Genomic DNA, 26,415 nt, shown 5'->3' with positions numbered 1-26,415 from the left:
TCCTGGGGAACGTGCCAAGCCTGCTGGGCGTACGCGACGGTGGCAGGGAGTTTAATTTGAATTGGAGTAGTGTTTTCCTAATGATCCCCACGCACAGTCAGCCCATTGTCAGGCTGGGGCTTTCAGGTTCAGTCGCTGCACTTGTTGAGCATTGTACCTCTCTGAAAGAGGAGAGAGTCCCAGTGTGAGATCCAGCCAACCGGTCGGTCCAAGTGGGAGCGTCCCGTGGCTGTATTTGTTTGGAGGAGAGGCCCGGAATGTTCCACTGAATGGAGTTACAGCCTTTGCTCGGGACGTGCAAAAAGAGACCATTGTGCTGGACACTGGCAGGTTGCATTGGAAAGTGCTGACAAAAGCCTTCCTGTCTTTAAGCCGCGTCGAACTTTGACCTTTGAATTTTAGGGGTAGTTTGTAAGGGAGTGATGTTTGTTTTTGTGTGGTAAATTGATTCTCCCTTCTCGAACGTGGCGGAGGGGTTGCGACGGGGCAGGGGGAAGAGGGATCGGGAGAAAAATAATAGCGAGGAAAGGCTAAATCTGGAGATGATTTGTGGAAACTGGGAAATTCAATAACAGGAGCGTGGAATGGAATTGGGGGATTAAACGGCCTTGCCACCCAGCAAGCAGCAGGAAGCCCGAACAAAACAGATCTGAACCTTGGGATTTGAGTCTGTTATTTCTGTTAGAAGGACAAATGTTCAGAAGGAGAAAAAGTTCTATTTATTTATTAACCTCTCTGTTATAGCTGCCTCAGAATTTCCAGAGCAACAGCGTACATTTACTAGCTTTGATAAAAAAAAACCTTTTATTATGTCTCAAGTTTTTTTTTTGCTTTTTACTGGACGGCGGGGAGGGAGGGAAGAACTTCATCAAGAATTTTGCTTTTAATTAACCTCCATCGGCGGCAGCATCCTTCCATCTACAAAAGAATGATGGGCACGCAACGAGCACTCCACTTCAGATGGCAGGGTGGTGGGGGGCAGGGGGAACCTTCATGTCATAGAATCCCCACAGTGCGGAAGGAGGCCATTTGGTCCATCAAGTCGGCACCGACTCTCCGACAGAGCCCCAGGCCCTATTCCTGTAATCCCACTTATTTAACTGGCATAGGGGGAATGATCATGTCCGCGGTAGATCCGTAAGCACGGGAACCACAGTGTGTTTCTGGGTCCACTCAGACTGCAAGTAGAAGCAAGTAGAAGGGCTGCACAGTGGTTAGCACTGCTGCCTCACAATGCTAGGGACCCGGGTTCAATTCCGGCCTCGGGTCACTGACTGTGTGGAGTTTGTACGTTCTCCCTGTGTCTGCGTGGGTTTCCTCCTTAGTGTCAGGGAGAGTAGGAAGGTAAATATGTGGAGTTATGGGAATAGGGCCTGGGGGGGATTGTGGCCGGTGCAGACTTGATAGGCCGAATGGCCTCCTTCTGCACTGTAGGGATTCTATGGATTCTAAGATGGAGTATTTTTAAGTATGACCCTGGCAACGACCTTACCCATGATGCTAAGGCTTGAGATGTCCCTTTAGTTGTTGCAGTCTCCTCTGTTTTCTTTCATTTTGTACAGTCTGATAATTGTTGGATCACACATCTCCTGTGGAATGGAGACTACTTTCCAGCAGAGATGGCGAAGACTTTCTGTGCTTGGGCTCTTTGGCTAGGATTTCACCCTTGCTGGGTACCTTTCTGTTTGCCAAGTGGCCTATGGCCTTCTCGAGCTAAATTCATGAGGAATTCTTCATCCAACTCACCCATGCCAAGAGGGTGCGGGAGAGTACCAAGCACGGGCTGGAAGATGTCCATCTCACAGGAGCATGGCCCATTGAAGCGTACAGCCCAATGGGACATCTGTTTACTTCTGTCAATGGGTATTTCATCTGCTGAATTGAGTTGGGAGTAATATTGGTGAAGGTAGCACCAAGTGCCCTCTTGATCCCCACTTGCATAGCGAGTAAATTTTCATTGTCTGAGCCAGTTTGGACATCTTGACATATGCTTCTTTGTGCAATATGTCCCCACCTATTGCATGCTGTTTTGGCCAGGTGAAAAAGGTAAGGTAAGCTGTAGGGAGGAAGGAGAGAAGCTGCAAAGTGATACAACAGGTTAAATGAGTGGGCAGCAAGATGACAGATGGATTATAATGTAGAGAAGTTATTGCTTTTGGTTGATAGAATGGAAGAGCTGAATATTTTTAAAAAGGTGAGCAACTTGTAAGTGTTGATGTTTACTGAGACGTGGGTGTGCTTGTACAAGGAACACTGAAAGTTGACATACAGGTACAGCAAGCAATTAGGAGGAAAAATGGTACATTGGTCTTTATTTGTAAGGAGATTGGAATACAGGAATAAAGAAGTTTTGTTAGAGTTAGAATCATAGAATCGGCTCATCGATCTGCACCGACCACAATCCCACCCAAGCCCTACCCCTGTAACCTCCCGTATTTACCCTGCTAAGCTCCCTGACACTAAGGGGCAATTTAGCATGGCCAATCAACCTAACCTGCACATCCTTGGACTGTGGAAGGAAACCGGAGCACCCGGAGGAAGCCCACTCAGACACGGGGAGAACGTGCAAACTCCACACAGGCAGTCACCCGAGGCCAGAATCGAATCCAGTTCCCTGGTGCTGTGAGGCAGCAGTGCTAACCATTGGCCCACTGTGCCACCGCCAAGGGACGAGGTTTTAGTTGATACCGCATCTGGAGTACTATGTGAAGTTTTGGTCTCCACATCTATGGAAAATATATGCTTGCAGTGGAGGCAGTACGATGACGGATAATCAAATTGGTCTTTTGGGATGAGGGAGCTATCCAATGATGAGAAGTTGAGCAAATTATATCTATTTTTTTCTCTGGAGTTTGGAAGAATGAGAGATGATCTCTATAAAACGTGCAAGATTCCAAAGGGTCTTAATAGGGTAAATGCTGAGAGATTAGGACTGGGACTGGGACTGGTCAGGGAGTCAAAAATGCGGGAGCACCTCAGGATGAGGGGCCAAGCATTGAGGACTGAGATGTGGGAAAATTACTTCACTCAAAGGGTTGGGAATCTTTGGAATTCTTTTCCCCAGAACGTTGAGGAATGCTCCATCATTGAGTACATTTAAGGCTGGAATAGACAGACTCAAGCTCTGCAGCCACCTCCCTAAATCATTTCACCCCTCAACCTTTGCTCCCTTTCCTTAAGAAGCTCCTTAAAGACTACCTTTTTGATCAAGCTTTGAATCGCCCTTCCGAATATTTCCTTTTTTCACTTGGTATCACATTTCATAAGTTCATAAGATACAGGAGCAGAATTAGGCCATTCGGCCCATCGAGTCCGCTCTGCCATTCGATCATGGCTGATATGCTCCTCATCCTCATTTTCCTGTGTTCTCCCCATAACCCTTCAACCCATTACCAATTAAAAATCTGTCTAACTCCTCACATTTACTCACTGTCCCAGCATCCACCGCACTTTGGGGGAGCGAATTCCACAGATTCACAACTCTTTGGGAGAAGTAGTTTCTCCTCAACTCTGTTTTAAATTTGCTACCCCTTATCCTAAGACTATGACCTCTCGTCCTAGAATGCCCCACAACAGGAAGCATCTGCTCCATGTCTACTTTATCCGTACCTTTTATCATCTTGAATACCTCAATTTGATCTCCCCTCATTCTTCTAAATTCCAGAGAGTATCGGCCTAAACTGTTCAATCTCTCTTCAAACAACAAACTCCTCATCTCTGGAATCAATCTAGTGAACCTCCTCTGAACTGCCTCCAATGCCACTACATCTTTCCTCACTTGCCTGATAATGTTCAATGAAATACCTTCAAACACTTCATGCTTTAAATGTGTTATATTGATGTAAAGCGTTGTTGGACAGTAGCAATTTAGGAGGCTATAGGGGGCTATTTAATTATACCTACAATTAAAATTCTTTGCCAAGAGAACCTGCAGCTGTCTTGCCACCAGAGATCTTCCATACCAGGCCATTTTTCTCAGGTCTGAGAAAATAGAGTATTTCATTTTTGCACGAGCATTAATAAGAACATAAGAACTAGGAGCAGGAGTAGGCCATCTGGCCCCTCGAGCCTGCTCCGCCATTCAATAAGATCATGGCTGATCTTTTCGTGGACTCAGCTCCACTTACCCGCCCGCTCACCATAACCCTTAATTCCTTTACTGTTCAAAAATCGATCTACCCTTGCCTCAAAAACATTCAACGGGGCAGCTTCAACTGCTTCAACGGCATTGGTGTTAAGCCTTCTCAAGTAAGTGATACTTTACAGCTTTGTAAACAAACACTCACGGGAATCTTGAAGCGTAGGACCTGGGTGCAGGAGTAAGCCATGCAGCCCCTTGAGCCTGCTCCACCATTCAATAAGATCATGGCCTATCTGATCATGTCTCAACTCTACTTTGCCATCTGCTTCCGCGTGCCCCTCCCCCCCTACCATTACCCTTGACTTTCAAAAATATGTGCACTCCTCCAAGAGTGCACTCAACATTCAAGAGTCATCCCCGAGGACAAAAGTGCGTCCTTTCGTACACTGACTGACTATTGGATCAGTGCCAACGTATCGCTCCACACCTCCTGGCAAGGTGTTTGACTGTCCAAACCCATTCGCTCCCATTTTACAATCACAGACAGCAGAGTCATTCACGCCATTGGTGCAGAATGATCTTGGGCCAGAATTCCAGAGGCCCAAAGTATCATAGAATCCTACAGTACAGAAGGAGGCAATTCAGCCCATCGAGCTTGTACCGACAACAATCCCACCCTGTGCCCGTAACCCCCACATATTTACTCTGCTAATCCCCTCGAAACTAGGGTCAATTTAGCATGGCCAATCAACCTAACCCACACAATTTTGGACTGTGGGAGGAAACCGGACAGCCCGGATGAAACCCACGCAGGCACGGGGAGAACGTGCAAACTCCACACAGACAGTGACCCGAGGCAGGATTCGAACCGGGGTCCCTGGCGCTGTGAGGCAGCAGTGCTAACCACTGTGCCACCGTGCCACCCGGTAATTTGTGTGTGAACCTACTGCATCATCCAGTGCCAGTAAGGATTTTGTAAAACATAAAGTTTAATGTTCTCTCCTCGGTAACTAACTTTTCAAGCCCAATTTCACACCAGGTATAGCAATATCATTCTGTTCAGCTCGATCTCCTTCACAATCATCTCTGTGTCATATTCAATATCTTGGTGATATAATGATAAATACCCAAACAATGTATAGCTTTCGATCAAGATTGCTTCTAAGTGTGTTCTACCCCTTCAATTCAGAATCCAATATTCAAACCTGAGACAGTAACTATAAATCATTTACATGACTAAACTAAACGAGGTGTCACAATCTTTTACCAAACAAATAAAATCTCCAAAGAGTCTGTTAAATCTGTTTACAAAGAACACTCCTGGATAAGATCTTTATCCCTGGAATATATGTGGGAAAAGCAGCTCCTCCTAACCTCTCAACCCATATTCCAATTTATTTCACCCACTTGTGTTCTCTCTCCCGGTGGCACAGTGGTTAGCACTGCTGCTTCGCAGCGTGAGGGACCCGGGTTCGATCCCCGGCTTGGGCCGCTGTCTGCGTGGATCCCCTCCGGGTGCTCCGGTTTACTCCCACAGTCCAAAGATGTGCAGGTTAGGTGGATTGGCCATGCTAAATTGCCCCGTACTGCCAGACTAAATGCATGGGGTTGTGGGGATAGGGCCTGGGTGGGATTGTGGTCGGTGCAGACTCGATGGGCCGAATGGCCTCCTTCTGCGCTGTAGGATTCTATGAGTGCACAGGGACAAATCAGATCCACACTTTAAAGGCATGTCACCATTTTGGTATGTTTTAATTAGTGCGGACTTCTAATCTTATAAAGGTGAGAATAGGTTTATATGATGGTGGTGAAATCACCAACCATCAATATAATCTTTAGTGTGACCTTGTGACAAGGCGTGTGACCTGTGGTAGCGTGCCCTTTTAAAGGGCAAGGTCTCAGAGGGTCATGTGACCCGTTCTGCCAATTCCAGGCCGGAACGCGCGAATCCCGGAGCTGAGCGTGGGTTTTCCTGGCAGTTCGGAGTCTGGAGTCGTGTTCAGTACAGTAGCCTTTACATCACTCTCTCTACACAGTTACTTACCTTAATTAACCGTTCATTAATTAAACTACTTGGGTGGCCGCCCGTCTTTGCAAGATACCACACAGCCAAAGATAATTTTTCAGTTCTATTAGCAGCCTCTGAGTCAACTGAAGAATAAAAATCAGTGGTGGAGCGAAGGGTATAGCTTTGTGATGATGGTTAGATATCACCAGTCACAGTTACGTAACACGCACACTGTTCCACCTCATTAATCTGGCTGCTGGAGACTGAGTTGCCAGATTAAGAAGTCTGCCACCTTGATGAAGTTCATATTAATTGATGTGTGCTTGTTTTTGAAACCAGCCCTGTCATGTGTCGAGGTTGATGAATTAATGAGGGTTGAAGTAGAGACGTGAGATTTTTATCGGGCCCAGTGTATTTCAGTACCTATCTGTGTAATGGTGCAGAATGTAACAAGGCATCAAAGATCCTCAGAGCAATTGGTGGCTCTTTCCTCTTGTCAGAGAATCTAGAACTTGGGTGGGGGTGGGGGGGCCAGGGGGGTGGAGGGGGGGGGGGGGGCGGAGGGAGGGAGGGTCACTGTTTAAAAATAAGGGGTTACTCTTTCACCTGGACTCACACCCACTGATTAACCAGAGGATGAAAGGTTATTGGGGGGAGGCAGGAATGTGGGGTCGAAGTTGCAATTTCATCAGCCATGATCTCATTGAATGGTGGAACAGGCTCGAGGGGCCGAGTGGCCTACTCCTGCTCCTAATTCGTACAGTTCATACAGTGTTCTTTTCTAGGGAGGGCAGTTTACCAGAAAAGAAAAGCAGCCAGCAGGACCTTGGTTTAATATCTCATTTGAAAGACAGCATCACAGCACGGCGGCACAGTGGTTAGCACTGTTGCCTCAGAGCACCAGGGATCCTGGTTCGATGCCAGCTTTGGGTGACTGTGTGGAGTCTGCACATTCTCCCCGTGTCTGCGTGGGTTTCCTCCGGGTGCTCCGGTATCCTCCCACACTCCAAAGCTGTGCGGGTTAGGTGGATCGACCATGCTAAATTGCCCCTTAGTGACCAAAGATGTGTAGGTTGGATGGATTAGCCATGGGAAAGGTGTGGGGTTACGGGGATAGGGCGAGAGAGAGGGCCTGGGTGGGGTGCTCTGTCAGAGAGTCGGTGCAGACTCAATGGGCTGAATGGTCTCTTCTGCACTGCAGGGATTCTATAATTCTATGATATATAATCCAGTTGCAATCTGAAAATATTCAGGTGAATTGCAACAAATGCTTTTAAGAAGTTAATTACTTAATTGACTAGTTGGACGATAGCCTGAGGAGATGTCATGCTTGCTGACTTTCTCCACTCTGGTTTTTGAGGGCAGGGTATATTGACCTTTGGGCAGTGTTGCACCCATCACAGGTGCTCGCTTTTGGAAGAGACATTCAACTAAGGCCCCATCTTCTCTCGTAACACATCCCAAAGTCTGAGGTTACGTACCAACCAACTCAAGAACAGCTACTTCCCTGCTGCCATCTTTTGAATGGACCTACCTCGTATTAAGTTGATCTTTCTCCACACCCTAGCTGTGACAGTAACACTACAGTCTGCACTCTCTCCTTTCCTTCTCTATGAGCGGTATGCTTTGTCTGTATAGCGCGCAAGAAACAATACTTTTCACTGCATACTAATACATGTGACAATAATTAATCAAATCACATCCCCCAGCACTATTTCGAATTGGAGCAAGAGAGTACTCCCCAATGTTCTGTAACATTTATCCATCGACAGTAACATGACTGGGGGAATAAAACCTGATTATCCGGCCATTGCTGATTGTGGGAGCTTGCTGCGTGCAAATTGGTAGCTGCTTTCCAACGCCACAGCAGTAAAACACTTCAAAAGTACTTCATTGGCTATTCAGCACTGGAACATAGGGTAGAAGAATCATGGAATCTCTACAGTACAGAAGGAGGCCATTTGGCCCATCGAGCCTGCACCGACAACAATCCTACCCAGGCCCTATCCCCGTAACCCCACATATTGACCCTGCGAATCCCCTTGATGCTAATGGGCAATTTAGCATGACCAATCCACCTAACCCGCACATCTTTGGACTGTGGGAAGAAACCCATGCGGACACGGGGAGAATGTGCAAATTCCACACAGACAGTGACCCGAGACCGGAATCGAACCCGGTTCCCTGGCGCTGTGAGGTCATGATGGGCTCTCTTTTTTTTCCCATCTCCCCATCTACCTTTGAAAGCTTTCTTAACATTCTACTTTGCAACCTTTTTTTCGTTTTGCTCACCCTCCTGCTGTTTTCCACCTTGCTTGCTATCCACTCCCTATTGCTGAGCTCCTGGGGACATCACATCGGGCCACTGTCTGCGTGGAGTCTGCACATTCTCCCCGTGTCTGCGTGGGTTTCCTCCAGGTGCTCCGGTTTCCTCCCACAGTCCAAAGATGTGCGGGTTAGGTGGATTGGCCATGCTAAATTGACCCTTAGTGTCAGGGGGATTAGCAGGGTAAATATGTGGGGTTATGGGAATAGGGCCTGGGTGGCATTGTGGTCGGCGCAGACTCGATGGGCCGAATGGCCTCCTTCTGCACTTTAGGGATTCTATGATTGAAGGACATCTCACGGAACACAATTAGCACGAGGGTGGGGGGGTGCGACACAAGTTGCGGTGGTGCAGACGTGGGTGGAAATGAGCAGAATTATTACTATATGAGCAGGTAAACCGAATGGAGCACAGGATTGAGATGAGTGATTACCCCAAAAGAAAAGCGCTGCCACTGTTATTAATCGATCATCTTATTTACGGTTATGAAAGCCTCAAACATTTTGAAGTAAAAGTTGAAGTATTGTACTCCAAGCCAATCGAGGAGCTGTCCCATGTGACTCTTTAACAAATTTATGGAGTAAATGTTTGGCACTGAGCACTCACCTGACACCATTAATTTTACCGCTGATCTTTAAATCTGACACCATATACACTGCATCTAAATAATTGTTTAATTTGTTCTTAGCCACTTCTCCAATTAAAATCGCTAAGAACAGGAGAGCTCCGTTCAATAGCTATTTTATATGATAATTCAAAACAATCTCTTTCTTGTTTAAAAGAAAATCAATGGCAGTGCATTGTCTTCATAATCCATGGTTTATATTATTACTTGCACTGTTTGCAAATATTTTTGTTTTGTTTTCATACTAAAATCAGTCGGATCAACTAAGGCCACCCCTGCCCTTCAGCTCAGTTACAAGTGATGATAACAAGATCTATATGTTGAACTAGAATTTGATTTATTACTGTCACATGTATTCGTATACAGTGAAAAGTATTGTTTCTTGTGCGCTGTACAGACAAAGTATACCGTTCATAGAGAAGGAAACGAGAGAGTGCAGAATGTAGTGTCACAGTCATAGCTAGGGTGCAGAGAAAGATCAACTTAAAGCATCGTTGGAGAGTTTGAACGACTTAGAATAAAGTTATTGAAGCATAGAACGAGAGTAAAAGATAGAATCAGCAGATATGCTGGGCACAGCTTGCAAGAAGTCGCCACACTCCGGCGCCATCTTGAAACATGGCAGTAGTCTTCTGCTGACATCCTCAACTTTGGTTTCTTGAGGCACAGTCTATTTAATCTTTCCTCCCCAGGACAATCCCTCCATCCCCAGGAATTAGTTTGGTGAACCTTGTTGTACTCCCTCTATAGCGAGTAAATCTTTCTTGGGTAAGGAGACCAAAACTACCCACAATACTCCAGATGCGGTGTCTAAGTAACGGCAGTAAGGCATCTTTACTCCTATTCTCGAATCCTCTTGTAATAAAAGCCAACATATCATTTGCCTTCTTTTTTTTATTATTCATTTGTGGGACATGGGCATCGCTGGCTGGCCAACATTTATTGTCCATCTCTAGTTGCCCTTGTTTAGAGGGCAGTTGAGAGTCAATCACTTTGCTGTGGCTCTGGAGTCGCATGTAGGCCAGACCAGGTAAGAACGGCAGATTTCCTTCCCTAAAGGACATTAGTCAACCAGATGGCTTTCTCCGACAGTCGACAATGGTTTCATGGTCATCAATAGATTCATAATTCCAGATATTTTTCATTGAATTCAGATTCCACCCTCTGCCGTGGCAGGATCTGAACCCAGGTCCCCAGAACATTAGCTGAGTGTTTGGATTAATAATCTAGTGATAATACCACCAGGCCATCACCTCCCCGCAATTGCTTGGAGTACTTACATGTTTGCTTTCAGTGACTCATGAAAAAGGGCACCCAAGTCCCTTTGAAGTTCAACACTTCCCAGCCACTCAACATACTCATGATTTCTGTTTTTCCTACCAAAGTAGATAACATTTCTCCACATAGTATTCCATCTGCCAAGTTTTTTTTCTGCCCACTCGCTTAGCCTTTCCAAATCCTCTTGAAGCGTCTTTGCATCCTCCTCACAATTGGCACTTCCACCCTAGTTTTGTGTCATCTGCAAACCTGGAAATGTTGCATTATATCCTCACTTCCAAATCATTGATTGCAAATAGCTGGGGCCCCCAAACAATGATCCTTGTGGTAGCCCACTGGTCACAGCCTGCCAACCTGAAAATGACCCATTTATTCCAGCTCTCTGTTTTCTGTCCATTAACCAGTTCTCACTCCACACCAGTATATTCCCCCTAACCCTACATGACTGGTGGAACAGATTAGATGGGCTGAATGACCTTCTCCTGAACCTGGGCACCTCTCTCGAGTTACCTGTCATTGATCCAGTCGCACTGCTATCTCGCTCAGTTCCTGGAGGTGCAGAGCATACGCACCATGATGCCTTGGTTATACGCTTTAGGTTTATTTTCCTTCTTCACAACACTCATTTGGTTTCAAAAAATTAAAGAGGACACAATCTATTTGAACAACAGACTCAGCAACAAGAGCCACACACGTTGAAAAAGTTAGTTGTGTCTTCACTATTGAAATCCAGTACTCACAGCGCCAGGGACCTGGGTTCGATTCATAGAATCATAGAAACCCTACAGTGCAGAAGGAGGCCATTCGGCCCATCAAGTCTGCACCAGCAACAATCCGACCCCAGGCCTTATCCTGTAAACTAACACATTACCCCACTAATCCCTCTAACCAACACTTCCCGGGACACTATGGGCAATTTAGCATGACCAATCAACCTAACCTGCACATCTTTGGACTGTGGGAGGAAACTGGAGCACCCGGAGGAAAACCACGCAGACACGGGGGAGAACGTGCAAACTCCACACAGACAGCAACCCAAGCCGGGAATCAAACCCAGATCCCTGGAGCCGTGAAGCAGCAATGCTAACCACTGTGCCGCTCATGTCACATGTATCAGTATACAGTGAAAAGTATTGTTCCTGGCTTGGGGTCAGTATCTGTGCGGAGTCTGCACGTTCTCCCCGTGTCTGCGTGGGTTTCCTCCGGGTGCTCCGGTTTCCCCCCACAGTCCGAAAGACGTGCTGGTTAGGTGCATTGGCCGTGCTAAATTCTCTCTCGGTGTACCCAAACAGGTGCATTGAACTGGAGCATTTAAACACTTCCTACGCTCTACCCCCATTCTACAATAGTATGACCTACTGAAATTACTAAATGAAAAGGATAATCGTCCAGGATCAGTAAGTAAAAACCATCATCGGAAATTCCTGTCCAACCTGCTCAGTCAGTCAAGATCAGTCCAGGTGATAACAGCATTATCTGGAAAGGCATCTGCTTTCTTCATGTTGAAATCTCAGCTAAGAACCAGTGCTGGTCCCTCTTTGATTTGGTTTGATTTGACTTGTTACTGTCGCATGTATTAGCATACAGTGAAAAGTATTGTTTCTTGTGCGTTATATGGACAAAGCATACCGTTCGTAGAGAAGGAAAGGAGAGAGTGTAGAATGTACTGTTCCAGTCATAGCTAGGGTGTAGAGAAAGATCAGCTTAATGGAGGTAGGTCTATTCAAAAGTCTGATGTTCTTGAGTCGGTTGGTACGTGACCTCAGACTTTTGTATCCTTTTCCCGATGGAGGAAGGTGGAAGAGAGAATGTCCGCGGTGCGTGAGGTCCTTAAATTTGCTGGCTGCTTTTCTGAGGCAGTGGGAAGTGTAGACAGAGTCAATGGATGGGAGGCTGGTTTGTGTGAGGGACTGGGCTTCGTTCACAACCCTTTGTAGTTCCTTGTGGTCTTGGACAGAGCAGGAGCCCATACCAAGCTGTGATACATCTGGAAAGGATGCTTTCTATCCTCTTTGACATGCAGGTAGTCACACCCCACTACACCAGCTGACAACGTTCTAGAGGCTCACTACCCTCTGGGAAAAGATGGACTCTCTAACAACCAGTCTATACCTACACTTAAACAATCAAAACTCATGACCTCTGGTCCTCTGTTAAACTGGAATAATCCATAAATGGAGATGTTACCCAACTCTCCAATTATTTTATAAACCTCCATCAGTTCACCTCTCAGTCTACACTGCTCTAAAGTGCATATACCAAGATCCTCATCTTAGAATCCCTACAGTGCAGAAGGAAGTCATTCAGCTCATCGAGTCTGCACCAACTGAGCATCCCACCCAGGCCCTATCTGCATAACCCCACTCTCTTTACCCACTAATCCTCCTAACCTCCACATCTTGGGACACTCAGGGGCAATTTAACATGACCAATCCACCTTACCGGCAGATCTTCGGAGAGTGGGAAGAAACCGGAGCACCCGGAGGAAACCCACGCAAACACGGGGAGAAGGTGCAAACTCCACACCGACACTGACCCGAGGCCAGAATTGACCCCGGGTCCCTGGCACTGTGAGGCAGCTGTGCTAACCACTGTGCAACCCCTAGAGCTTATTTCATGGAAAAAGGGGTGGGCAAACTTCTTTTCAGAAGTGTGCATACTAACGCAGAGCAGGATAGGCAATGTGTGGCTGATTTTGTACGTAGGAACATAGGAATTAGGAGCAGGAGTAGGCAAATTCAGCCCTTCAAGCCTGCTCCGCCATTCAATCAGATCATGGCTGATCTCTCCCTGGTCTCAAATCCACCTCCCCACCTGTTCCTAAATCCCTTTATCCCTTTTTTATTAGAAATACAAGTATCTCCTTCTTGAATCTGTCCAACGATTCAGACTCTACCGCCCTATGGGGCAGTGAGTTCTATAATGGAAATCAATGTCTTATCTCATCACCCTGTGCAGTATCGTTCTAATGTGCCCTCGCAATGCATCAGTATTTAAATAATGAAGAAAACTATTTGCATTTTGTTAATGGGTTGGTTGGTCAGATGCACTAAATTTGTTGAGTGACTGGGTTTTTTCGTTGGCTGAATGAGCTGATTTGGTTGGATGGCCGTGTACTGGATTGAGCTGAACAGTTTATTTTTAACACCCACTCTTCGTTGTCCTTGAGAAAGTAGTGGTGGTGAGCCTTTGAACCATGGTCATGGTCTTTTGAACCGTTGCAGTCCACATGGCGAGGGTATTCCCAGAATGGCGTTAGGTGGGGACCTCCCAAGTTTTTAATCCCAGTGACGATGAAGGATTGATGATACAGGGTGGAATGGGTACGTGGCTCGGTGGGAAATCTAGAGGTGACGATATTCTCAAGCACCTTCTGGATTTGTCTTTGCAGGTAGTAGGGGTCATGAGTTTGGGAGGTGCTGTCAAAGAAACCTTGTCAAGTTGCTGCAGTGCATCCTGTAAATAACTTACACTGCGGCTACTACAGTGCATTGCAATTGACTGCTTTTCATAGATGATTGACGTTAATTAAAGGCTGGGGTTGGCTCAGAGCATGAGCTGAATGGGCTGATAGGTTGGCAAGCTCACTGTCGGTTGCAGGTTAAGACAAGTGAGGGTTTGCTGGTTAATTGTGGGCTCAATGCTTGAGTTAGTTCTCTGGATGGGTAGGTGGAATTGAATTGATTAGACAACGAGGAGATGGATTGGCCATGCTAAATTCCTTAATGTCCCAAGAAGTGTAGGTTAGATAGATTAGCCATGCTAAATTGTCCCTTAGTGTCCCAAGATATGCAGGTTAGGTGGATTGGCCATGGTAAATATGTGAGGTCACAGGGATAGGGTGGGGGAGAGAGCTTGGGTAAGATACTCTGTCAGAGAATTGGTGCAGACTCGATGGGCCAAATGGCCTCTTCTGCATTGTAGGGCAGCACGGTGGCACAGTGGTAGCACTGCTGCCTCACAGCGCCAGGGAACACAGTTCGATTCCCGGCTTAGGTCACTGACTGTGTGGAGTTTGCATGTTCTCCCCTTGTCTGCGTGGATTTCCTTCGGGTCCTCCAGTTTCCTCCCACAGTCTGAAAGACGTGCTGGTTAGGTGCATTCGCCCGAACAGGCACTGGACTGTGGTGACTAGGGGAATTTCACAGTAACTTCAATGCAGCGTTAATGTAAGCCTTACTTGTGACTAATAAATAAACTTTTTTCTATGATTCTATGAACTAGGTTAACTTGGTCAGAAGTTTAATTCTTTTTGAAGAAAGTATGTCCTACTTTAAAACAAATGTTGCTGTACTAAAACTGTAGAGTGTCAGCTATTGTCATTGATCGTCAATGCATTCGGTTACAGGTACATTCTCCTGTAAAAGGGCCAAATGGTCGCTCCCAGTATGAAGAGTTGGAGCACCAGTACTCTACGCTACCAAGGTAAGGCACCAGTAATAATGTCCTTTTATTGTGCAGACACACATTGCATAACACAAGAAAGTAAGAAGGTCAAAAAGGCTAAACCCCCCCCCCCACCGTGGCTCAACATTGCTCATTGGCAGAAGGAGGGCATTTGGCCCATCGAGTCTGCACTGACTCTCCAATAGAGCATCTTACCCAGGCTTATGTATTTAACCTGCTAAACCCCCTAATCTATACATCTTGGACACCGAGGGGCAATTTAGCACGGCCAATCCACCTAACCTGCGGGCACTTTAGCATGGCGAAGCCACCTCACCTGCACACTTTTGTGACTGTGGGAGGAATCCAGAGCACCCTGAGGAAACCCCATGGAGAGCCAACATGAACAAGAAGATGTACAATCTCACTATAAACAGAACCTACCTAACCCTTTTTAGTCTCCCAGGGGATTGTTAACTTTCTTCTCCATCCTCAAAAGTCAGTTAAACTATTTTGCCAACTTTTCGTCTGACATGATTTCTTTCTTTGGCTTGATATTCCCAAGGGCCCAGTGACCCCAGAACCCATTACCTCTGCCCATAACTGTTTGATTCTTACCCTGTTCCCAACCATTTATTTATCTGGCTGTTGGTTGATGCAGCGTTGACTGCTCTTGCCGGGAGGCCGCAGCCTGTGGTAATCAAATTCCGTCAGATCACGAGACTTGCCTGATACATTGCCCCACTTCTATTAGTAACCCTACTGTTCCAGTAAAATGTGTAATCCCATCATCTTCTCATCACAACTGACCACTGTAACCAGTCCTGTCTTAACTAATCAGCTCCTATCAAAGCTGAGAGGTTTTATTGTGTAAATTACAGGGCATTGTGCCTGTTTTTGGCAAAGTAGTTAGCAAGATTTATTTTCAATTGCAAACTGACTCCATGAATAGGATTTTCCTTGTGGACTTCTGAACCCCACTGCCAAGCTCAAAGGGGGTTCAGAAGTTCTCGGTGTTTGGGCAACAGTTACTTGGTATAATTTGCCCCAAAGTGGCCATTTAGCAGCCATTTAACATCTTGCTGAACAACAAGTTCAGGCTTGCTGTCCAGTTAAGGGTAGCGGCCTGGCTTCAAAGCCAGATGGAAAATCAGCTTAAAGGCAGCAGAGAGAAGCCACGGTGGGTGAGTGAGGGAGGGAGGGAGGGCGCACTCTCCAACATTTTCAAACTTTAAATTAAACATGGCTTTTTTGCCGGGCCACAACTGTAGGGTGGGAGGGGAAACCCCCTCCTCATGGTGGGTTGCCTATGGCTGATGCAGCAGACAGGCAGGGTGAGAGGGCTTCTTACCCTGCCAGGACCACTCATCTCCTGGCTTGCTGCCAGGAAACCACCTCCAGCCAACCAAACCCATGTTGTCTCCGGAAACCTGGAGGCAGACTGAAAAATCCTAGTTGGTCTCCATTAACGGGCCAGTTGGCTACCCACTGCTTCAGGGCAGCTAGCCATGTTGCCTTCCCCACACACACCCACCCCCCATCTTCCCCCCACCCCACCCAGCCCGACCCCCCCCCATCCCAACTTTGGGAAAACAACCTGGGACCAAGATGATGCCAAGGAATTGGTGTAGAGCATGGCAGTACGAATTCCATACCTGCCAGGTTCTGTTCCCCCCCCCTCTTCCCCAGCCCAACCCCCCCCCACCATGGGGCTAAAAGTCCAGTCCCATATAATTTTCTTAACTATAATAATGTTGGTTCGTGTAGCCACCTGAGCTGCTTTGAAGAGAGAGTTTTTTTCTCCCCCATTATCGGATGTCAGAGGTGCCTAAGTTGGTGGGTGCTATTGCCTCCGAATTCCAACATTGTGGGTTCTAGGCCTACTCCAGTGACTCGAGCACAGAAAGCAGGCTGACATGCCCAGTGCAGAACTGAGGGAGTGCTGCACTGCTGGAGTTGCCATAAGACCATAAGATATAGGATCAGAATTAGGCCATTCGGCCCATCAAGTCTGCTCAGCCATTCCATCATGGCTGATAGGTTTCTCAACCCCATTCTCCTGCCTTTCCCCCGTAACCTTTGACCCCCTTACCAATCCAGAACCTATCTATCTCTGTCTTAAATATACTCAATGACCTGGCCTCCACAGCCTCCTGTGGCAATGAATTCCACAGATTCACCACCCTCTGGCTGAAGAAATTCCTCCTCACATCAGTTCTAAAGGGTCGTCCCTTTACTCTGAGGCTGTGTCCTCGGATCCCAGTCTCTCCAACTAATGGAAACATCTTCCCCACGTCCACTCTATCCGGGCCTTTCAGTATTCTGTAAGTTTCAATTAGATCCTCCCCTCATCCTTCTAAACTCCATCGTGTACAGACCCAGAGTCCTCAAACACTCCTCTTACGTCACATGTAAAAGTGCCAACTTGCGCTTTTTGAGGAAATGCAGCAGAGTTGTCCCTGGTGTCTTAGTGGCTGGGAGCAAGCCAATCCACCAACATCACTAAGACAAATTATCTGATTATGAATGCGTTGCTGTTTATGGAAACCTCCACCACAATATTTCCTCCATTCACCCAGTGACTACACTTCATTGGCTGCAAGACATTTTGGCTCGTCTTTAGATATGAAAGTCGCTGTAAGAGTGCCATTCTTTTCTCTTTTGCATAGATACATAGAAGATAGGAGCAGCAGGAAGCCATTTGGCCCTTCTAACCTGCTCCATATTCATTACGATCATGGCTGATCGTCCAACTCAATAGCCTAATCCTGCTTTCTCCCCATAACCTTTGATCCCATTCGCCCCAAGTGCTATATCCAGCTGCCTCGTGAATACATTCAATGTTTTGGCATCAACTATTTCCTGTGGTAATGAATTCCACAGCCCCTCCACTCTTTGAGTGAAAAAATGTCTCCTCACCTCCGTCCTAAATGGTCTATCCTGTATCCTCAGACTGTGATCCCTGGTTCTGGACTCCCCCACCATCGGGAACATCCTTCCTGCATCTACCCTGTCTAGTCCTGTTAGAAGTCTCTATGAGATTCCCCCCCTCATTCATCTGAACTCCAGCGAAAACAATCCTAACCTAGTCAATCTCCCAGGGGGACTAGCACGGTAAATATGTGGGGTTATGGGAATAGGGCCTGGATGGGATTGTGGTCAGTGCAGACTTGATGGGCTGAATGGCCTCCTTCTGCACTGTAGGGATTCTATGATTTCCTTCCCTTGTAATTCTGAGCAGCTGAACCTGTAAACAAGGCATTGCTGTTGCATCTAAACCCAACGCACTGAGAACATCCCCTGTAGCATTGACGGGAAATTAAATGGTTTTCTCAGGACTCCCACAGCAAATCAGTCCAGGCAGCGGTCTTAAAATTAATCAAATCCTTTAGTTTATTTCTACTTCATAACCTTCCAAGGAAATGGAGATCGGAATGGTACAACACTTCAGAATCTTGCTCTCACTGCTCTTTGGAGGTTGGTTTGAACTTGTTCCAAACTGATTAGTCAGCGAGTCATTTCTCCTTGACAGCTCTTTAGCCTCCCGAGGGGCTAGGCAGCGTTAACTTGAGTTCCTTATGACTCTCAGTGCATGGCCTCATAATTTGGCACTAATTGCGCAGCTTCCTTCAGAGACCTGCCTGACGCGAGAATATCAAAGCGACACACTGTAGAGCATGATCCTTGGACTTGGAGCAAAGGTACGCTCTCGGGATAGTGTAGAAGGAATTAGGCATTTTGCATGACCCGAATATGTCTGCCCAGGGATTGCTCACGTTGTCACAGACTACAGGAAGAATGTGTTCCAGTGCCTTGCTCGACTGTCCTCTCCCATGATTAGTACAAACACACGCACACGCACAAAACCTGCTGTCGCAATCACATACAACACAAAGCGTGTGTTTATTTAGCAGCTTGCAAAGGATATTCTGTGTTCGACGTGTTAAGCATCCAGGTTCGAAAGTTGAGCTCCTTAATCCAGGTTTCACTGCATGGCTTTTGTTACCTTGAGCAAATCTCAAAACAGCAGAAGTGCTTTTTAACACAGTTTGTATTATTGGGGCTCAGTACACTATTGTATGTCAGACCTTGGATTTTTCCGTGAGTGTCAACAGGACCATGTGTCCTATCCCCTTCCAAATTAATTGAGGGCGTAAATGAATCAGACCAGCCAGGCTCCAGGAACGGGCAGGTTGTGCTGAGCTAAGCCAAGGCCCCTAGGTGCTTATTATACTTGCCACACTGTTCCATAAGTACATAAGAACTAGGAGCAGGACTAGGCCATCTGGCCCCTTGAGCCTGCTCCACCATTGAATAAGATCATGGCTGATCTTTTCGTGGACTCAGCTCCACTTACCCGCCCCTTCACCATAACCCTTAAGTCCTTTACTGTTCAAAAATTTATCTATCTTTGCCTTAAAAACATTCAATGAGGTAGCCTGAACTGCTTCACTGGGCAGGGAATTCCACAGATTCACAACCCTTTGGGTGAAGAAGTTCCTCCTCAACTCAGTCCTAAATCTGCTCCCCCTTATTTTGAGGCTATGCCCCCTAGCTCTAGTTTCACTCACCCGATGAAGGAGCAGCGCTCCAAAAGCTCGTGATTCCAAATAAACCTGTTGGACTTTAACCTGGTGTTGTGAGACTTCTTATCATGCCCACCCCAGTCCAACATCGGCATCTCCATATCATGGCTAGTTTCACCTGTCAGTGGAAACAACTTCCCTGTTTCTATCTTATCTATTCCCTTCATAATCTTATATGTTTCTATAAGATCTCCCCTCATTCTTCTGAATTCCAATGAGTATAGCCCCAGTCTACTCAGTCTCTCCTCATAAGCCAACCCTCTCAACTCCAGAATCAACTTAGTGAGTCTCCTCTGCACCCCCTCCAGTGCCAGTATATCTTTTCTCATGTAAGCAGACCAAAACTTCCAGGGCTATGCAGCAGTGTTGGTGGGGTAATTAGTCAAGGGCCCAGCACCTGAGTGTTATCCTGTAATTTCTGGTAGAATTATAGATGTCAGACAAAATGCTAATCCAACTCAGCAGTGATACTATGTCCCCCTCAGACTCAATGTCAACATTCTACTCTCCTCACCTGACTTGGTTTTTCCTCATGACCCTTTTTTTCACCTTCTTCTTCATCCCCTTCCAACCTTTGCCAAAAACAAGCTAAGTGTGAACTAATGTACACGTTTGAGGCCTTTTCAATCACCCGCCCAAGGGGGCATTGCTTGTGCTCAGAGCATAGAAACAGGAAGAGGCCATTCAGCCCCTTGAGCCTGTTCCACCACTCTGTACCTTAATCCATCTACCCTCCTTGGTTCTGTAACCCTTACTACTTTTACTAACAAATCTTTCAAAGCCAATCTTTCAAAATCACAACCATCTAGAAGCACAAGGACAGCAGATACAAGGGAACACCACCACCTGCAAGTTTCCCTCCAAGCCACTCACCATCCTGACTTCACAGAATCACAAAATACTACAGTGCAAAAGAGGCCCTTCAGCCCATCGAGTGCACTGACGCATGAAAGGCCCTGACCTGCCCACCTAATCCCATTTACCAGTACTTGGCCCATAGCCTTGAATGTTATGGTGTGCCAAGTACTCATCCAGATACGTTTTAAAGGATGTGAGGCAACCCGCCTCCACCGCCCTCCCAGGCAGCACATTCCAGACCATCATCACCCTCTGGGTAAAAAAGATTTTGCTCAAATCCCCCCTAAACCTCCCACCCCTCACTTTTAACTTGTGTCCCCTCGTAACTGACCCTTCAACCAAGAGAAACAGCTGCTCCCTATCCACCCTGTCCCTGCCCCTCATAATCTTGAACACCTCGATCAGGTCACCCCTCAGTCTTCATTGCTCCAGAGAAAACAACCCAAGCCTATCCAACCTCTCTTGGAAATATATCACCGTTTCTTCACAGTCGCTGGGTCAAAATCCTGGAATTCCCTCCCTAACGGCATTGTGGGTCAACCCACAGAACATGGACTGCAGCGATTCAAGAAGGCAGCTCACCACCACCTTCTCAAGGGGCAACTAGGGATGGGCAATAAATACTGGCCCAGCCAGCGACGCCCATGTCCCACAAATGAATAAAAACGAAAACTCTATCAATCTGAATTTTTAATTTTTTGGTGACTACCCTTCATCGCCCCCTTAACAATCCCGGCTTCAACTGCTCTTTGACGGAGAGATTTCCATATCCCTTTGTGTGAGGGAGTGTTGCCCGACATTATCCCTAAGCAGCCAAGCTCTGATTATAAGGTGTTCTGGATTCACCCATCGGAAGAAGTCATTTCTCTCTGTCAACCATGGAGCTTGCAAAAAGATGGCATGTTACTCAACCTTTCCTGCTGGTGTATTGAGGAGGGGTAACATCTTGACTGAAACTGATTGTGACCCCCCCAACCTACTTTCCAGAAGGGTTCACAGGCCTGAGGTCAGGGCTTTGGCCCCATACGGGGGAACAGATGAAATCTGAAATCTTCCTGAACTGAAGGTACCATTTTAATCGCAACAAGTAAGTTGTTAGAATCATAGAATCTATAGTGCAGAAGGAGGCCATTTGGCCCATCGAGCCTGCACCAACAACAATCCCACCCAAGTCCTGTCCAATCCCCGTAACACCGCATATTTACCCTTCTAATCCCCTTGACATTAAAGGGCAATTTATCATGACCAATCAACCTAACCCGCACATATTGGACTATGGGAGGAAACCCACGCAGACACGGAGAGAATGTGCAAAACTCCACACAGACAGTGACCCAAGGTCGGAATTGAACCCAGGTCCCTGGCGCTGTGAGGCGGCAGTGCTAAATACTGTGCCACTGTGCCGTCCCTTTACAAGAAACTTTAAATATGAGAGGGAGAAGTTCAATTGCAATCACCTTAGTTATTGGCACTGGCGTGGCTCTATGATAGAGAAATATTCATCTAAGTCTTAAAAGTCGCCAAGTCCCAGATGACCATAAGCTGCTCTCCCCCATTTTTGAGAGTGCTGACTGGTAGGGATTGAACCCGAGGGTCACCACACCTCAGGTGAGGGGCAAAGTCGAGAAGATGGGGCCTTCATGAATGACCTCAGCCAGTACAGGAATTGAACCCGCGCTCTTGACAGCACTCCATATCACAAACCAGCCGTCTAGCCAACTGAGCTCGACTCCCAATTGTTGCATTAGGTACAGAAGAAGAGAGGCTTGCAATTATATAGTTAGTACTTTCATGATCTCAGGATGTCTGAAAGCACCTTACAGCCAATTAAGTACTTTTTGAAGTGTAGTCGCTGTTGTAATGTAATAAACATGGTAGTCAATTTACACACAGCAAGCTCCCACAAACAGCAATGTATTGATGACCAGTTTTTGGAGTTGATTGATTTTTAAAAATTCATTCATGGAACGTGGATGTCGCTGGCTGGCCAGCATTTATTGCCCATCTCTAGTTGCCCTTGAAGGGCAGTTGAGAGTCAACCACATTGCTGTGAGGCTCTGGAGTCACATGCAGGCCAGACCAGGTAAGGACGGCAGATTTCCTTCCCTAAAGGACATTAGGGAACCAGATGGGTTTTTCGACAATCGACAATGGTTTCATGGTCATCAGCATTCTTAATTCCCAGATATTTTTTGTTGAATTCAAATTCCCCATCTGCCATGGCAGCATTTGAACCCCAGTCCCCCAGAATAGTTTCTGGATTAATAGTCTAGCGATAGTACCACTAGGCCATCGCCTCCCCAATAAATATTGATTCAGGACACACTGAACTACCCTGCTCTCTGAAACTGGTCCATGGGATCTTTTATGTCCACCCCATTCAAAAGGGGGCACCTTCAACAGTGCAGCACTTCCACAGTACTGCACTGGGAGTGCCAGCCTAGATCCAGTGCTCTGGAGTTGGACTGGAACGTGTTAAAGGACCTCTGTGTTCCTGAGTTATTGAGGGGCTAGGGAGGAGCTTGCAGAGAAGGTAATGTAAGTTTCACCTTGAGCACAGTGAATCATAATCTATTGCGCAGCTCCCTCACAAACCCTGGAAAACAGATGTTTCAAAACTGGGTAGGCTTAAGAGACAAAATCAGAGGGCTCTGAGCAGGGGAAGGAAGTGTGCTTGTTTTTCATGGGGTTACTGAGCTTAGGGGATTTGCGAAGAAATAACGTTAAGCCATGTTACTGCGGGACGCTTATCTCAGGAAATTGTGGCTGAACCTTAAGGACAAAAGACAAACTTTTATCTTTAAAAGAAAACATACACTTTAATTCGATGTTGGTGGCTGAATCAATGATATTAAAGATTCAATCACCAAAAGTCCCTCAGATAAAATTGTGATTATTTTTTAATGTGTAAAAACAAAAGAAACACATGTGTTGGCTTGCCAGCGACACTGCTTCCCTGGTTGTGACCAGCTGTACGTGTCCTCACTCTAGTTCCCTGCCAGAGGTAAAAGAAGAAATGGCCCACTTTAACTTGTGCAAATGCAAGTCTTTCCTTTTTAAAATATGCAGGAAAGAAAGAGAGTGCAGCAGTGGTTCATGTGTACGGGCGAGTGTCCGCAAGCGTTACTTAACTCAATCGAGCACTTTTTTTAACACAGCTTTTAACCACTTAGAAGATTTTTTGGTTATTAAAATAAATTGCGGACAATTGGGACTAGCTTAGGGGTTTAAAAAAAAGGGCAGCATGGACAAGTTGGGCCAAAGGGCCTGTTTGCATGCTGTAAACCTCTATGACTCTAAATTCAGTGCTGAGTAAAGCAACCTTACGCGTATAATTAATTGATTTATAACCAATAAGGTATTACTCCAAGTGTTACCAATGTTGGGGGTGGTCGATTTACACACAGTAAGCTCCAACAAACAGGAGTGTGAGAACCTGGCTTATCTTTAACCACTTGAGTCTCTCTAGAGTGGGAGTTGAAACCAAGCACCCTTCTGACTCAGAGGTGAGAATCTCAACAACGGTTGAGTAGGTAAGCTCAAAGAACAGTACAGCATGGGAACAGGCCCTTCGGCCCACCAAGGCTGCGCTGACACATGACCCCTTTCTAAACTAGAGACCCTTTGTCTCGACGCAGTCCGTATCCCTCTACTCCCTGCCTATTCATGTATCCGACAAGATGCGTCTCAAAAGTTGCTATTGTATCTGCTTCCACCGCCTCCTCTGGCAATGCATTCCAGGCACTTCCCATCCTTTGTGTAAAAAACTTGCCTCTCACATCTCACTTAAACTTTCCCCCTTTCCTCACCTTAAACCTATGTCCCCTAGCAATTGACATTTCTACCCTGGGAAAAAGACTCCGACTCTCCATTCTATCCATGCCTCTCATAAACTCCTATCATTCTTCTGTTGCACGCAGCAGTTGACCACGAGTTCAAAAGGGCAAAGCGAATTCAGATGAAGCATTGAAAACACCAGATATGTAACTCCTTTTAAAGAGACATGCGCATGCTTCATAAATCCAATTCTTCAACACCCGAGTGCAAGCAAAGTCTCTCAAACTTGTTTTTGTTTTAAAACCAAGTTTCTCACTTCAGGGACAGAATCAGATTTTTTTTTGCATTATTAGACCATAAGACCATAAGACATAGGAGCGGAAGTAAGGCCATTCGGCCCATCGAGTCCACTCCACCATTCAATCATGGTTGATTTCAACTCCATTTACCCGCTCTCTCCCCATAGCCCTTAATTCCTCGAGAAATCAAGAATTTATCAATTTCTGTCTTGAAGACGCTCAACGTCTCGGCCTCCACAGCCCTCTGTGGCAATGAATTCCACAGACCCACCACTCTCTGGCTGAAGAAATTTCTCCTCATCTCTGTTCTAAAGTGACTCCCTTTTATTCTAAGGCTGTGCCCCCGCGTCCTAGTCTCCCCTGTTAATGGAAACAACTTCCCTACGTCCATCCTATCTAAGCCGTTCATTACCTTGTAAGTTTCTATCAGATCTCCCCTCAACCTCCTAAACTCCAATGAATATAATCCCACGATCCTCAGACGTTCATCGTATGTCAGGCCTACCATTCCTGGGATCATCCGTGTGAATCTCCGCTGGACCCGCTCCAGTGCCAGTATGTCCTTCCTGAGGTGTGGGGCCCAAAATTGCTCACAGTACTCCAAATGGGGCCTAACCAGTGCTTTATAAAGCCTCAGAAGTACATCCCTGCTTTTGTATTCCAAGCCTCTTGTACAGTGCGGGCAATAAAAAAGGATTACCTCCAACCAGAGTGGAACTTGTTCCGTTAATGGCAATGATTACAGCTGTTCTGGATAAGTAATGATTGTAGATTGCTATTCACTCAAGAAATATTCATTTAGTGCTCCGTTGCCTGTGTCAGTATTGATCCCGGAAGTTGCCATTGATTACCCAGGAGAAACCTGGAAAAACGCAGCATAGTGCAAAAAAGGAAAGACAGAGAGGCTTGCATCCCACACAGGCCTTCTTCACCCTCTGTATCCCCACACATTTACTATCCACCTAACCTACACAATGTGGGACACTAAGGGGCAATTTAGCATGGCCAATCCGCCTAACCTTTCAGACTGTGGGAGGAAACCGGAGCACCCGGAGGAAACCCACGCAGACACAGGGAGAACGTGCAGACTCTGCACAGACAGTCACCCAAGCCTGGAATTGAACCTGGGTCCCTTTTTCTGTGAAGCAGCAATGCTAACCACTGTGTCACACTCCCAGAGATCAGTTACCAAGGGGCATAGATTTAAGGTGATTTGCAGAAGGGTTAGAGGGGACATGAGCAAGAAGTTCTTCACCCAGAGGGTGACGGCTGGTGGAATTTCCTGCCTGGATTGGAGGTTGAGGCCAAAACCCTCAACACCTAAAGTGCTGTAATTGCAAGGCGACAGATTGACTGTTGGAAAAGATGTGTAGATTAGGTGGATGGTAAGTGCGTGCGGTTACAGGGGTAGGGCAGAGAGAAGGCCTATGTGGGATGTTGTTTCAGAGAGTTGGTGCAGACTCAATGGGCCAAATGGCCTCTTTTTGTACTGTAGGGATTCAATGGTTGTGTGGTCCATCGGGGGAAACAAGTCCTCCATGTCTGCCCTATCTAGGCACCTCATAATTTTGTACATCTCAATGAATAGAGTCATAGAGAGTTACAGCATGGAAATAGGCCCTTTAGCCCAACTTGTCCATGCCACCCTTTTTTTTTTAAAGCCCCTAAGCTAATGCCAATTGTCCGCATTTGGCCCATATCCCTCTATACCCATCATACCCATGTAACTATCTAAGTGCTTTTTAAAAGACAAAATTGTACCCGCCTCTACTACTACCTCTGGCAGCTTGTTCCAGACACTCACCACCCTCTGTGTGAAAAAATTGCCCCTCTGGGCACTTTTGTATCTCTCCCCTCTCACTTTAAACCTATGCCCTCTAGTTTTAGACTCCCCTACCTTTGGGAAAAGATATTGACTATCCACCTTGTCTATGCCCCTCATTATTTTATTGACCTCTATAAGGTTACCCCTCAGCCTCCTACGCTCCAGAGAGAAAAGTCCCAGTCTATTCAGCCTCTTCTTATAACTCAATCCATCAAGTCCCGGTAGCATCCTAGTAAATCTTTTCTGCACTCTTTCTAGTTTAATAATATCCTTTCTATGATAGGGTGACCAGAATTGCACACAGTATTCCAAGTGTGGCCTTACCAATGTCTTGTACAACTTCAACAAGACATTCCAACTCCTGTA

The 26,415-nt window shown here is 46.4% G+C and overlaps 1 protein-coding gene across 4 annotated transcripts in view; it reads left to right on the top strand.

Moving 5' to 3' along the window:
- Nucleotides 1-26,415, top strand: part of LOC144503886 (partitioning defective 3 homolog B-like) — a 1,029,287-nt gene that overhangs the window by 956,157 nt on the left and 46,715 nt on the right. For 3 of the 4 annotated variants that reach the window (XM_078228918.1, XM_078228917.1, XM_078228921.1), the window contains one exon: nt 14,667-14,743. The exons of the other annotated variant lie outside the window; for it this stretch is intronic. In XM_078228918.1, the coding sequence (XP_078085044.1) occupies nt 14,667-14,743 (77 nt within the window). The remainder of the gene's footprint in view (nt 1-14,666; nt 14,744-26,415) is intronic. 4 annotated transcript variants of the gene reach the window in all.

This window comes from Mustelus asterias, chromosome 14, assembly GCF_964213995.1.
Source record: "Mustelus asterias chromosome 14, sMusAst1.hap1.1, whole genome shotgun sequence".
Classification (NCBI taxonomy): domain Eukaryota; kingdom Metazoa; phylum Chordata; class Chondrichthyes; order Carcharhiniformes; family Triakidae; genus Mustelus; species Mustelus asterias.
This window is presented reverse-complemented; position numbering and strand designations above follow the sequence as displayed.